The 15,000-nt window shown below is 40.8% G+C and overlaps 1 protein-coding gene across 1 annotated transcript in view; it reads right to left on the minus strand.

Moving 5' to 3' along the window:
• LOC138041602 (tumor necrosis factor-like) overlaps nt 1-9,959 on the minus strand; it is a 14,401-nt gene extending 4,442 nt beyond the window's left edge. Inside the window, exons 1-2 of the mRNA XM_068887349.1 lie at nt 9,805-9,959; nt 3,367-3,450 (exon numbers count right to left, since the gene is read on the minus strand). Of these exons, the coding sequence (XP_068743450.1) occupies nt 3,367-3,429 (63 nt within the window). The 5' untranslated portion in view covers nt 3,430-3,450; nt 9,805-9,959. The remainder of the gene's footprint in view (nt 1-3,366; nt 3,451-9,804) is intronic.
• Between the last annotated feature and the right edge of the window lie 5,041 nt (nt 9,960-15,000).

The following is a 15,000-nucleotide window of genomic DNA, read 5'->3' on the forward strand; positions in this document are numbered from 1 at the left end:
AGGGTAGTGGGAAATGCGTAGATTTCCTGGTGGACACAGTGGAACGATTAACTTAACCGGCAATGGCGTCGAAAGTCATGTAACGTGAATGGCGTTTTAGTGGATCTTTGAACAAAATATACCGTAGCTCCCAAGTACACAAATCTATCAACATCCTCTATTCCTCGCCCATTTACCTCTACCATATCGTTGTTCTGTGAATTAACCTGTCTTTTAACTTCCCTATTCTTTTGTCGATATTCATCTTGCCATCTCTGTTTTAGCCTCTCTGATTTTGCACCGATTAGCTTTCCGTTTGATGGCTTTCCTTTGGTCTACCCACAGGCAGCCCAGACTCGTAGGGTAGAAAATTATAAGGATTTTTACCGGAATCTCGATGACAAACAGAAAAAGATATTTACACGCAAAAGTTCTCAACAAAAAAGCCATTATTTAATGTCGCGGTGACTTTCTCGCTTTTTGTGTAGTTATTTGCCTGATTGAATGCGATTTAAGTGACTTCTCAAATTCGCGGGTTGTCACTCGTACCTAAATAAAGGAAAGGCTGGAAAGTAATTTCTAGCTTAAAGGGGCTAAGTCACGCTATTTTAGGTAATTTTGTTTAATGTTGTTAATTATGAGCTCCAAACGCCAAATTGGCAGAGCAAGAGTCTTTCATTTGCAAAATCACGGCCACATAACAACTGAGAATGATTTTCCAGCTGTGTAAGTGACATTTTGATATAGACTGATTTATAAATTTGAAAAAAGGTGGGCCGACGTTTTTCAAATTTACCCAAATTCAATCCATTTCAATCCTCTCCAGTTTTGTCCATCCATGTCCCTTCTTGGCTTCCCTGTGTTTTGTTAGAGTTTTTCTATAGTTTTGAACAGTTATTTTGATATTTTAGTTAATTCTATGACCATTCGATTCCCTAAAATTGCGTGACCTATTGTAGCCTCTTTAACTATCATCTCGCTGATAAAATCACACTTCTCCGGCATCAGTCACTCTCAAACTCCGGCGATGGCCACACAGATAAATTTACTTCTGTTTGACCAAGTTTCAAGTTCCAGCGACCATCCATTGCTGAGAAACAGCGAAAAATATTCAAATATTCAAAATCCTTCGAGGCTCGCTTACAACGAATTTTGACACGGCTGGTCAACCGTTCACTTGAGCCTCGATACGGTGAGAACAAATAAGTGAACGGTTGACCAGCCGTGTCAAAATTCGTTGTAAGCGAGCCTCGAAGGATTTTAAATATTTGAACATTTTTTGCTGTTTCTCAGCCTTGTGAGTAAAACCTGTCCCAGTGATAACCATTTCATTAAAATCGCAGAATTCTTTGAGTCTTATAACCGTGCCCAGTCCGTATCGTACCATTACTCTTCCAAAGGCCGTTGACAAGGTTTCCAACCTTCGCATTTATGTCTCCAGTGATGATTAACATATCATGATTGCGTACCTGCTCGGTTACTTCTTGTAGTTTCCCATAAAAGTCTTCTTTCGTTTGCTCATCTGCATCATTGGTTGGCGCGTACACCCTTGACAAACATAGAGTAGAATCTTGCCTTTATTATTCTCTCATTAATTGGTGACCAGTCAATTAGAGCCTTTGTTGCCTCTTGGTTCATCATTATCGCCACGCCTTGCTTGTGTTGATCGTCATCTCGTCCTGAGTACAGTACTGTTTCACCTGAGCCCAATTTCATTCTACCTGCTCCTATCCATCGGCACTCACTTATTCCCATAATTTGGATCTTCATCTGATTCATCACTCTCGCAACTTGTGCTGATTTCCCTGCAGTATACATTGTTCTCACATTCCAATTTCCTATTCTAATCTGAGTTCTTGGGGTCACTAGTGGTTTGTTCAGCGCCTGAGTATCCTCTCGACTTTGGCTCAAGGGCGTCATTCTTTGCCTATCCAAGCAAGGTACCGCGTTGGCCCCAAGGGAAGGTCGCCTTCGATTGTTTAAGGTTTCTGTAATCCACTTTGTTTTAAGGGGATGGGTGATTGGCCCACCGCCTAACCCCCAACTTGGAGGACCAGGGGCTGTTATATCATCATATCATCATATATCTTTATTTACCCTCGGATTTTAGAGTAGCTTGGTGTAGCTAATATCTCCGAGCATTTACCCTCCCAACCATGATACAACACAGAAGACAACAGAAGACAGACCACAACAACGGGAACTACATGCCCTACTCTTTGCGACAAGTGTGCGGGTTCTTTTACGTCCCGGACCTCCGGCTTATCGTCCTTATCCGAGAAGACTAGAGAGTCTAACCATTTGCAGATGTAATTACCAAAAGCAGCACTTTCTCCTCAGTTATTTAAAGACACTGAGTGTTGGTCCGGCCGCAGTTGAACTCACGACCTCCCGCTTGACAGCCCGGTGCTCAACCAACTGAGCCACCGGTGCGCGGTGGCCTCTACCCCTCAACCAATCCGGCGTGGTTAGACCTGCCAGAGACTAGAGTCCCAGCCGGAACAGCTCTCAGGGTCATTGAGACACTCAAGCCTCACCACCACTACAAGGTGACAGCCCAAGGGCGAGGACAAAGAATAAGGACTGAAGGGAAAAAAACATGCTTTTCAAATTATCATACTGCTTATAAGGTCCACTTGCTTTTCTTTTATGCTAATACCTTCCCCTCACAATTTAAACCTTTGTTCGTACTCCCGAGGGACACACTTTTTGTGGAATGTTTTTGACCCCTTGCAAAAAACTCGCAGCACGTGTTTTATCGGGTCTATATAAAAACACTTCTGTTCGTTTTTTAAACATTACATGAACGTCAGTATTTTGCACGAGAGTTAACACCCTAAATCGTTAATTAGCGCAAAATTTCTGACTAAATATTAACTGCAAGCAGTGATCCTTGTTTTTCCTCTTGGGTTTGTTTATTGATCGAATTGATGCTCAAAGCACTCAGTTCAGTTCAATACCGCAAATCAGTTTATCCGCGCATAAAGTTCAGCGGAAATTGTCACTCAGAACACGGACTGCAAGTTCGGAATTTGATGCTACTGACTAAGACTTTATGCTTTTTATCTAGTTTAGGATATTAAACACTGCAAAAGGGATAAAGAACTTTAAGCTCTGTGCTAGCAAGTTCTTTCCTTGCAACAACTGACCAATACGGCGACAAAAGAGCTAAGTTAGGTCAAATCACAAGAGTACGTCCTTCGCAGCCGTTTTTAGGCTCGTCCCTCCCGAGGCACGAGCCTAAAAACGGCTGCGAAGGAGGCTAGTCAAACCCCTGTGGTATTCCAGGTAGGTGTTATTGTACATGATATTTGACGTGTAATGCAAGCTTAAGATCGAGAAGAAAAGAGAAAGGAACAACTCTTGCATTTTATCAAAAATATTTACCAGCTCGCTTGTGCCGTAGACTGCGGTGCAAATCAGAGTGGCAATGATAATGAAATGCCTCATGCTGACAGTGTAAAATGTACTCTGAAAAAGAAAACACATTAATTAGCTCGTTTAATAGATGATTACTTGATTATCTACGAATAATAAACCCACAAAAAGTAAAATTTACGGGAGTTTGTGGGTACTAATTTGAGCCGATTCGACATTCTCGCTAAACGGTTAAAGAACAGCCTTGTGTCAGTGGAAGTTTTTTACCGAACGCCTCACAAATAGGAAATCAAGATAACAAAGTTTAAACGCCTAAACGTTTCGGGATACAAATATATGGCAAGTAAGGCCCGGGTCAAACGCCGTACTTCACATGAGCCGAACCCAATTCAGCCAATTAGGCTCATGTAAAGTTCGACGTTTGACCCAATTAAGTTCGACTGATTTTATTTGGAGCGGCTGAGGCGTTCTTCACGCCTGGCCAGCCGTGAAGAACGCCTGAAGACCGACTTTGGGTCAAACGCTGATCTTCACATGAGCCGAACCAAACGCATAATCAATGATAATCAAAGTTAAAACACACTCTTGATCTAGTAATATCTAATGCAATGGATCATTTTGTTAATGACGTTAAAACATCTGACCCTGTCATCTCTAATCACTTGGCTGTTCATTCAACCCTACGCTTGGAAAGCCCAAATTCGTAAAGAAGGTTGTCTGTTTTCGAACACTACGTGGTATTAATATAACTTCTTTTCGAAGTGATACTGAAGGTTCTGTTCCACTCCAACATCAGGATGATAGAGCGGTTTTCAAATGAGTGTCGTAAAACCAAAACCATAGTAATTATTTTAACCAATCAAAAAAGACGGAGACAATCCAGTAAACCAATCAAAACTCGAAGTAATTACTCGTAGCCGACACAAAAGGCGGGAAAATGTGCACGCGCGAGCCACAATTGGTTTTGGTTTCACTTCTGATTGGTTAAAAAAGTGGCGCGAAAACTTTGAACCAATCACCGAGTGAAGTAGATGCAAAACCAAAGTAATTCGCTAATTACTTTCGACACTCAATTGAAAACCGCTCTATCCATGTAGCTGTGAATAATTATGACGAGGTCTTACGGTCACTACTAGATAAGTACGCTCCTGTGAAAGAACGAGTTATCACTGTCCGTCCGTTTGCGCCCTGGTATACAGCTGAAGCAGAAACGAAGACGACTTGAACGTAAATGGCGAGCATCGAGACTCCCTGCTGACCGTGAGCAGTATGTGCACCAATGTAGCGTTGTAGTCAATCTACTCAAGTCTCTTAAAGGATAAATCTCATGAACTGCGCATGTGCGGGCCGAAGCTCAAAACTTGAAAAATTCTGCAGAATATTTCAAGAATGTCCCGACTAAAACAAGATGGCGGATGCAAGTGGAGGGACGATTCAGGTAAACTCGAATTGCAGTCGTTATTATTTTCTTACAATGACAACTTATCCTATTCTTACAGGGTTTTTCCCTCGTGCCGCAATTACAATTGTCTCCGCACAATAAATTCTGGCCTTTGCACGGACATCCTCTGTTGCTGTTTCCTTTGCGCTTCGTGCTGCACGAGCTCTTACAACTACATCCATGTGATCTTTCCTAAACGATAAGAGTTTGATTTTGCGGGTTATAGATATCAAAATAAAGAAATCGAAGACATTCCATGCAAAACATTCCCACTTACCGAAGAATCCATCATGGCGGCCTTGATAAACAAGAGCGCTGTAAGAGCGATTTCCCGAGCATGCGCAACTCATGAGACTGCCCTTTAAGTCAGAAAACTCTGGTAATCAAAAAGTTTTGTTCAAAACTGTTCAAAAGCTACTTCAAAAGCCAACTGTTAATTACTACCCACTCTCCGAGAACGACTGTATGCTGGATATATCCACGAGTTTTGGTGGGATCTTTTAAATACAAATTTGTCACTCCTGCGTAACCGGAAGTTCGATGTAATTAGCCAATCAGGATGGATAATCACAACACAGCTGTGACTGTGTGCATGTAGAAGCAAGAAACTAATGAATTAAAGAAATGGCGTTCTCCGAAGGTGAAGCAAAAGATTCTGAACAAGTACACATTGGTGCAATTAATTGTGCACCGCCTTTCACTCTCAAACGGCGAATTTCAGCAAAGGGGATCACACTGGAAACGTTAAAAATGCACAGGCGCATGTAAATCTGAATTCACAACTTGTAAATTACAATTTACATGGTTTCTAAAATATAGTTAACATGTTTTTGTTTCGTAAATAAAATTTACATTATATTTACATCTTTTGTTGGTTCTATAAATTTATCGGAAATTGGAATTTACAGGATCCTTTGGAAGAGTTACATTTGAACAAAACATGTAAATAACATGGAGATATTTTAAAGGAATTTACAGTACTTCTGTTTAAATTTCATGTAAATTGCTCAGGGGACGAATCATGCCATAACGAGCCGCACGCGCTGTTAACAACCAAAACACGGGCTGGAGCATCCAGCTGAGAAGCCGGAGTCAACTCTGGTTTCTCAGCTAGATGCCCAGTTCCTTGCAACATTTCATTTCCATTGTATTCCTTTAATCTATAATCGCAAATCGTTTGAGGCGTAAGATTTCATAAAATCATGTCATCATCTGAGGGCGTTAAGTTAATAATTAAAGGAACGGTATAAAAGATCTTGCCGCCAGCTCTTAAAATAGCGATGCGAAATATCACTCTCCGTGTTTCAATAACACAATTACAAAGGATTCTGACGATATATTTTACATATGTCAGGAAAATCCAAGAGAATCAACGGTTCCACCGTTTCCTGACAATTCAGAATATTTTTTAAGTGAAGAAAGACTCTCAGGCAAGGCGTCCTTTCCACGGATTTGTCTCGATTAAAGGAAGATACGTTCAATTTGATGTGGATTATAAAACTTTAGAATAGGTCGGGAATGAACGCACTACAAAGTGATGAAAGCGTATTATTAGCTGTAGTAGTATTTTAATTCAGTAAAACCCTCCCTGCTTGCAAGCGGGATTCCTGAATAAAATTTTCAACTTTGAATATTGTTGCTTTGGCTATATATTGGAGAAAAGCAAACAATTTTCATTTTGCTTGGAACGACTATGGCAAAATGTAATTGCAACTGAAAGGTTTCCTTCTAGTGTACCCAACATGAGGTATGATATCGGTTAATATTGCTGCTAAATTCACTTTAGAACTATTTTTGAACAACTGAAATACATTTCTAAACCGTTTCAGAGACCTCTTGCATTGCTTTTTTTCGTCAATCTTAATATATTTGCCTCTACGGATCTCTTGAATGGCAATTTTAACAACTTAATTTTGAAAACACAACAGAAATCTTCGCATTTTCTGTTGGATGCGGACCCACACGAAAACAGTATGTAACTATTTTGTCGGAAGAGAAAACCGTTTGGAAATTTATTGGTGTCTTTTTTGCTCCACTTTTAAAATATTTCAACACATGAATTCAAACAAAGATGCAAATCCATTAGCCGGCCAAGCTCCAAGAACGAATTTTCTCTCAAACACTGTCACAGCAACCGAGACTCACGTTGACCTGGAAATTTCCTAAGATATTTCCCTGGTAGCACCGTTGACTCAAAGGAGAACCTCGCTTGCATAGAAACGCACTATTCAGTCAAAACATTCGTCGGTTTTACTGGTCTGAAAAAGAGTATTTTCTATCGAGGAGATCTGATTTTAATATACCCGATGGCAGCCCTATTGAAGTCACATGGCAAGGCGTCGACCAATCAGCCATTTGTCGCCAGTGAAAGCGTGTGTCACCTTGTTTTTTGCTTTTACGTTGGGCAAGGCCCCAAGAAGTCGAAGGACTGGGGCACTCGGCCCAACGACCAATTTGTTGTAAAATGTATTATTATACCCCAGGTAATGAAAATAAATGTTATTAGGGCATTTTCAGGTGTTTTTCAGTGTTGCTGGGAAAACATTATCTGTTCCCTTTTCCCAGCAAGACACACAAGAAATTTCCCAGCCAGCTAGATAAAATTGGTTGGTTTCCCAGCCAGCTGATCAAATTTATTTCCCAGCCAGGAATTCCGTACCCTGGGCACCAGAGGTTTTTCTCGCGTGCGGCGGGAATTTTCGGTGTCGGCCAAAGGCCGACACAGCTTCGGCCGTAGGCCGAAGCCACGAGCGGCGAAGCCGCGAGAAAAACCTCTGGCACGGAGCGGTGCTTTTTACCGTCCCCGTTGACCTTTGAGCTTTTTTATCGGATTACATTTATGCCAATCACATGGACGTCTCACGTGGACCGGCACGTGAAGAAATGTCAGAAATTCGATTAGGGCATTCAACGGGCAAACAACAATCACAATTGCACTTTTCGGATAGTCGCAGTATCCCATTTGGTTAAGACGTAAACAAAGACCCGGTATAAGCTGAAACAACAACGAATGAAGGGGTAGTTTCTAAAGAAACTGTGGTGCTGCGTCGGTGGGGAAGTAGTATACAAAAATTTGGTTTATCAACGGAGTTGATAATGTAAATTGACCACCGTACAGAGATTCTAAAAGCTGACGTTTCGAGCGTTAGCCCTTCGTCAGAGCGAATGGATTCGCTCTGACGAAGGGCTAACGCTCGAAACGTCAGCTTTTAGAATCTCTGTACGGTGGTCAATTTACATTATCAACTCCGTTGATAAACCAAATTTTTGAAACAACAACGATTTACCGGAACCGGTTGGCAAGACAGCAAGAACGTCCTTGCGTTGAATAAAATTAAATACCCCACTTGTTTGCACATCACTTAACTTCTCTACACCGTCAAAACTTTCTAGTACATTGCTTATACTTTCCTTCAGTGCCTTCCCCAAACTTTCACAAACCGCCATCACAACACTTCTGGCAGTACGCTTACGTGATGTCAACAATATTCTTTCACGTGCTGGTCTATTCTTGTCGACCAATTGTAGCGTCTGTCCCTCAGGTGGTCGTTCGGAGCCAATCAGCCGTCCTGTCCAAAATCTGGACCAACTGATCTAACTGAGCTAACGATTGGTTCGACGCTATCAAAGGAATAGCGCTCTGGTCCAGAGGCTTTTCGCGCGGGTCATTATAAAGACTTGACTGAAAACCGGAAACCGCGCTAGAAAAGTCTCTGGCACCCAGGGTAGGAATTCCGCGCGCTTTCAAATCCCTCGATCCAAAACGACCGAACAAAAGCGACAAAACCGGGACAAAACAGGTTTTTTCCGCAAGCGCAATCACTCTGACCAGCCGTCGTATGTTTGGGAGAGGGAAGGGGTTTTTTCTTTTTATTTTTTTTTAGTCGTCCTCAGTCTTCAGAGTTCAGCTCGGATTGAAATGCTAGAAAAAGTCAGTAATTCCCAGGCAAAACCTCTATCAATGACAAAATTTCCCAGCCAGCTCATCGAAACACCTGTATTTTTGCCAGCCAGCAAGATTCCTCTGGGAAAAAGATAATGTGAGGAACAGATTCGTTGGGTGCCCCTGGAAGCACAGAAGCCCTGTCGAGAAACCGCCTCAGTAATTGAAGTCAGAAGTTGACCAGTGAAGAACCAAACAATGAAAATCACTGGTTCTTAATAGCTGGAAGAATTGCAGATAGTCAGCCAGCAAATCGAAAGTCATAAATATCTTACATTGAGCTAAATGCGTTAAGGACAACATCATAAAGTGATCGTGTTTTCGAAGCTGTTCCTGAGCAGGAACTGACATATCGCTGGCTAAACCAAAGAGGAAATATGCTCACTAAGGTGAAATGTTCGAAGCAATCATTCAAGGTCCATTCATGTCACACCATTTCACCTTTGTAGAAAGGGGCAAAAAGCTAAACTGCAGGATATACCCAGACACTTATTTGTCTGCGAATGGCCGTTTTTATACTAGAGACGCATAATCCGTCCAGACGAATTATGCGTCTCTCATGTTATCCGTCTAGTGTAAAGACGGGACGAACTATATGAGACGCATAATTCGTCTTGGACGAACTTTGGCAAACATTTTTTCTGCGTCTGTTAAATTCGTCTAGTATAAAGACGGGCACTAGACGCATAATGCGTCTGGACGAACTTTCCAGTTTAGTGCGTCTTCGAAGACGCACTAAAATAGATTCTTCGTCTAGACGCATAATGCGTCTTGTGGCCGTCTTTATACTAGACGAATTTAACAGACGCATAAAAAATGTTTGCCCAAGTTCGTCCCAGACGAATTATGCGTCTCTAGTATAAAAACGGCCAATGGCGTTTATTGTTATATGCGTCGTAATTCAAGCGATGCCGCTACAACTTAAACAAAAAGAAATTGCGATCTGCATTTTAGAGAGCGACTGATCCAAAACAGTGAAAAAATGCCAGACGTTAAGTAGTACTACGTTTAAAGATTATGTGTTGTAATCAAAGGTGTCATGAAAAATGGTTTGAGCATTTACCTGGTGTTAGAGGAGGAGACGTCGTTATTTCTTTGATCTTTGAATGCAGACTACAGACTGCAGGTTCCAGATAGCAGATTGGGTTTAAAATGCAAACTAGGTACAAAATGCAAACTGCAGACTGGGTCCAAAACTGACTAATGTTTTGACTGCATAGTGCGTTTCTATGCCAGCGAGATTCTCTTTTGAGTTAACGGTGCTACCAGGGAAATATCTTAGGAAATTTCTAGGTCACCGCGAGTCTCGGTTGCTGTGACAGTGTTTGAGTGGAAATTCGTTCGTGGAGCTTGGGCGGCTGAATGGATTAACCTCTTGGCTTGAATTCATGTGTTGAAAATATTTTTAAAATGGAGCAAAAAACACACCAATAAATTTCCATGGAAATATTTTAAAGAAATTTACAATATTTCTGTTTGTAAATTTCATGTAAATTGCTCAGGGGACGAATCATGCCATAACGAGCCGCACGCGCTCTTAATCCATTGTGTTCCTTTAATCTATCATCGCAAATCGTTTGAGGCGTAAGATTTCACGAAATCATGTCATCATCTGAGGGCGTTAAGTTAATAATTAAAGGAACAGTATAAAAGACCTTGCCGCCAGCCCTTAAAATACCGATGCGAAAAAGCACTCTCCGTGTTCCAGTAACACAATTACAAAGGATTCTGACGATATAATTTATATATGTCGGGAAAATCCAAGAGAATCAACGGTTCCACCGTTTCCTGACAATTCAGAATATTTTTTAAGTGAAGAAAGACTCTCAAACAAGGCGTCCTTTCCACGGATTTTTCTCGATTAAAGGAAAATACGTTCAATTTGATGTGGATTATAAAACTTTAGAATAGGTCGGGAATGAACGCACTACAAAGTGATGAAAGCGTATTATTAGCTGTAGTAGTATTTTAATTCAGTAAAACCCTCCCTGCTTGCAAGCGGGATTCCTGAATAAAATTTTCAACTTTGAATATTGTTGCTTTGGCTATATATTGGAGAAAAGCAAACAATTTTCATTTTGCTTGGAACGACTATGGCAAAATGTAATTGCAACTGAAAGGTTTCCTTCTAGTGTACCCAACATGAGGTATGATATCGGTTAATATTGCTGCTAAATTCACTTTAGAACTATTTTTGAACAACTGAAATACATTTCTAAACCGTTTCAGAGACCTCTTGCATTGCTTTTTTTCGTCGGTCTTAATATATTTGCCTCTACGGATCTCTTAAATGGCAATTTTAACAACTTAATTTTGAAAACACAGCAGAAATCTTCGCATTTTCTGTTGGATGCGGACCCACACGAAAACAGTATGTAACTATTTTGTCGGAAGAGAAAACCGTTTGGAAATTTATTGGTGTCGTTTTTGCTCCATGAATTCAAACAAAGATGCAAATCCATTAACCGGCCAAGCTCCAAGAACGAATTTTCTCTCAAACACTGTCACAGCAACCGAGACTCACGTTGACCTGGAAATTTCCTAAGATATTTCCCTGGTAGCACCGTTGACTCAAAGGAGAACCTCGCTTGCATAGAAACGCACTATTCAGTCAAAACATTCGTCGGTTTTACTGGTCTGAAAAAGAGTATTTTCTATCGAGGAGATCTGATTTTAATATACCCGATGGCAGCCCTATTGAAGTCACATGGCAAGGCGTCGACCAATCAGCCATTTGTCGCCAGTGAAAGCGTGTGTCACCTTGCTTTTTGCTTTTACGTTGGGCAAGGCCCCAAGAAGTCGAAGGACAGGGGCACTCGGCCCAACGACCAATTTGTTGTAAAATGTATTATTATACCCCAGGTAATGAAAATAAATGTTATTAAGGCATTTTCAGGTGTTTTTCAGTGTTGCTGGGAAAACATTATCTGTTCCTTTTTCCCAGCAAGACACACAAGAAATTTCCCAGCCAGCTAGATAAAATTGGTTGGTTTCCCAGCCAGCTGATCAAATTTATTTCCCAGCCAGGAATTCCGCGCGCTTTCAAATCCCTCGATCCAAAACGACCGAACAAAAGCGGCAAAACCGGGACAAAACAGGTTTTTTCCGCAAGCGCAATCACTCTGACCAGCCGTCGTATGTTTGGGAGAGGGAAGGGGATTTTTCTTTTTATTTTTTTTTAGTCGTCCTCAGTCTTCAGAGTTCAGCTCGGATTGAAATGCTAGAAAAAGTCAGTAATTCCCAGGCAAAAAACCTCTATCAATGACAAAATTTCCCAGCCAGCTCATCGAAACACCTGTATTTTTGCCAGCCAGCAAGATTCCTCTGGGAAAAAGATAATGTGAGGAACAGATTCGTTGGGTGCCCCTGGAAGGACAGAAGCTCAGTCGAGAAACCGCCTCAGTAATTGAAGTCAGAAGTTGACCAGTGAAGAACCAAACAATGAAAATCACTGGTTCTTAATAGCTGGAAGAATTGCAGATAGTCAGCCAGCAAATCGAAAGTCATAAATATCTTACATTGAGCTAAATGCGTTAAGGACAACATCATAAAGTGATCGTGTTTTCGAAGCTGTTCCTGAGCAGGAACTGACATATCGCTGGCTAAACCAAAGAGGAAATATGCTCACTAAGGTGAAATGTTCGAAGCAATCATTCAAGGTCCATTCATGTCACACCATTTCACCTTTGTAGAAAGGGGCAAAAAGCTAAACTGCAGGATATACCCAGACACTTATTTGTCTGCGAATGGCGTTTATTGTTATATGCGTCGTAATTCAAGCGATGCCGCTACAACTTAAACAAAAAGAAATTGCGATCTGCATTTTAGAGAGCGACTGATCCAAAACAGTGAAAAAATGCCAGACGTTAAGTAGTACTACGTTTAAAGATTACGTGTTGTAATCAAAGGTGTCATGAAAAATGGTTTGAGCATTTACCTGGTGTTAGAGGAGGAGACGTCGTTATTTCTTTGATCTTTGAATGCAGACTACAGACTGCAGGTTCCAGATAGCAGATTGGGTTTAAAATGCAAACTAGGTACAAAATGCAAACTGCAGACTGGGTCCAAAACTGACTAATGTTTTGACTGCATAGTGCGTTTCTATGCCAGCGAGATTCTCTATTGAGTTAACGGTCCTACCAGGGAAATATCTTAGGAAATTTCTAGGTCACCGCGAGTCTCGGTTGCTGTGACAGTGTTTGAGTGGAAATTCGTTCGTGGAGCTTGGGCGGCTGAATGGATTAACCTCTTGGCTTGAATTCATGTGTTGAAAATATTTTTAAAATGGAGCAAAAAACACACCAATAAATTTCCATGGAAATATTTTAAAGAAATTTACAATATTTCTGTTTGTAAATTTCATGTAAATTGCTCAGGGGACGAATCATGCCATAACGAGCCGCACGCGCTCTTAATCCATTGTGTTCCTTTAATCTATCATCGCAAATCGTTTGAGGCGTAAGATTTCACGAAATCACGTCATTATCTGAGGGCGTTAAGTTAATAATTAAAGGAACGGTGTAAAAGACCTTGCCGCCAGCCCTTAAAATAGCGATGCGAAAAAGCACTCTCCGTGTTCCAGTAACACAATTACAAAGGATTCTGACGATATAATTTATATATGTCGGGAAAATCCAAGAGAATCAACGGTTTCACCGTTTCCTGACAATTCAGAATATTTTTTAAGTGAAGAAAGACTCTCAGGCAAGGCGTCCTTACCACGGATTTTTCTCGATTAAAGGAAAATACGTTCAATTTGATGTGGATTATAAAACTTTAGAATAGGTCGGGAATCCCGGGGGGGGGGGGGGGACTTCCATGTGAAACAGACGGGGATGCTCGTCGTCTCGCTTAGGGGTGTAAATTTTGGATTTTGGTCTCGCTTAGGGTGTTCCGGGCAAAGCGCCAATATTTTATGCCACCAAGGTCTCGTTTAGGGTTCCTCGAAGTAACACAGAATTACGCGAAGAGAAACAGAAGTCAAATTTCCTTTTAAATTTTCTTTTTAGATAAAAGCATTCGATGATTATGCCTTTTTATCATTAAAACTCATTGCGTGTCGTATTTTTGTGTTTTTAAACGGTCTCTTTTAGGGGTCAAAATTTGCTTAAGCCACGCCTAGATTGGTCTCCTTTAGGGGCTAAATTCAAAATTTCCGACGAGCATCCCCGTCTGTTTCATATGGGAGTCCCCCCCCCCCCCCCGGGTCGGGAATGAACGCACTACAACGTGATGAAAGCGTATTATTAGCTGTAGTAGTATTTTAATTCAGTAAAACCCTCCCTGCTTGCAAGCGGGATTCCTGAACAAAATTTTCAACTTTGAATATTGTTGCTTTGGCTAAATACTGGAGAATAGGAAACAATTTTCATTTTGCTTGGAACGACTATGGCAAATTGTAATTGCCTTCCAGTGTACCCATTGTCATTAGAAGATAGAACTCATCTATAGCTATCTTCTAATTTAGAGTTTTTCTAAAAAGACTGAGGGCATGTCTCTTAAGTCTAGAAATCTATAGCTAAAAGAACCTCTAAAATCAGTACGCGATGTGATGGCTAGACCTGAAGAGGGGTTCTAAAATCTCTAAAATCTCTAAAGTTCTAGAATATCTATGGTCCTTGTTGTGAGTCTAAAATTTCTAAAGCTCTAGAATATGTAAGGTCTTTTGGGGGTTCTAAGATCTCTAAAATCTTTAAAGTTCTAGAATATCTATGGTCCATGTTGTAAGTCTAAAATTTCTAAATTAAAGCTCTAGAATATGAAAGGTCTTTTAGGGGTTCTAAAATCTCTAAAATCTCTAAAGTTCTAGAATATCAAACGATCTCTTTGGGGCTTCTAAAATCTCTAAACGTTTTACAGTTCTAGAATATCCATGGTCCATGTTGTGAAAGCTAAATAGCTGCAAAGCTAAAATTTTAAACGAGTGCTTAGGCCTAATCACTGAAACGAGCGCTTGGGCTTCATCAGTAAACGAGTGCTATATTCCTCACACTATCTCGGTAAAAAGTGTAGTTAACCGAACCGTAAAATGAAAGCTAAAATTTTAAAAGAGTGCTTAGGCCTAATCACTGAAACGTGCGCTTAGGCTTAATCAGTAAACGAGTGCTATATTCATCATATTATCTCGTAAAGAGTGTGATTAACTGAACCGTAACATGAAAGCTAAAATTTGAATGAAAGAACGAGACTAGTTAGAAGAGCTAGGGATCGTTTGATATTCTAGATCTTCAGAGATTTAGAGATTTTAGAACCCCCAAAA

This window comes from Montipora capricornis, chromosome 3, assembly GCF_036669925.1.
Source record: "Montipora capricornis isolate CH-2021 chromosome 3, ASM3666992v2, whole genome shotgun sequence".
NCBI lineage: Eukaryota > Metazoa > Cnidaria > Anthozoa > Scleractinia > Acroporidae > Montipora > Montipora capricornis.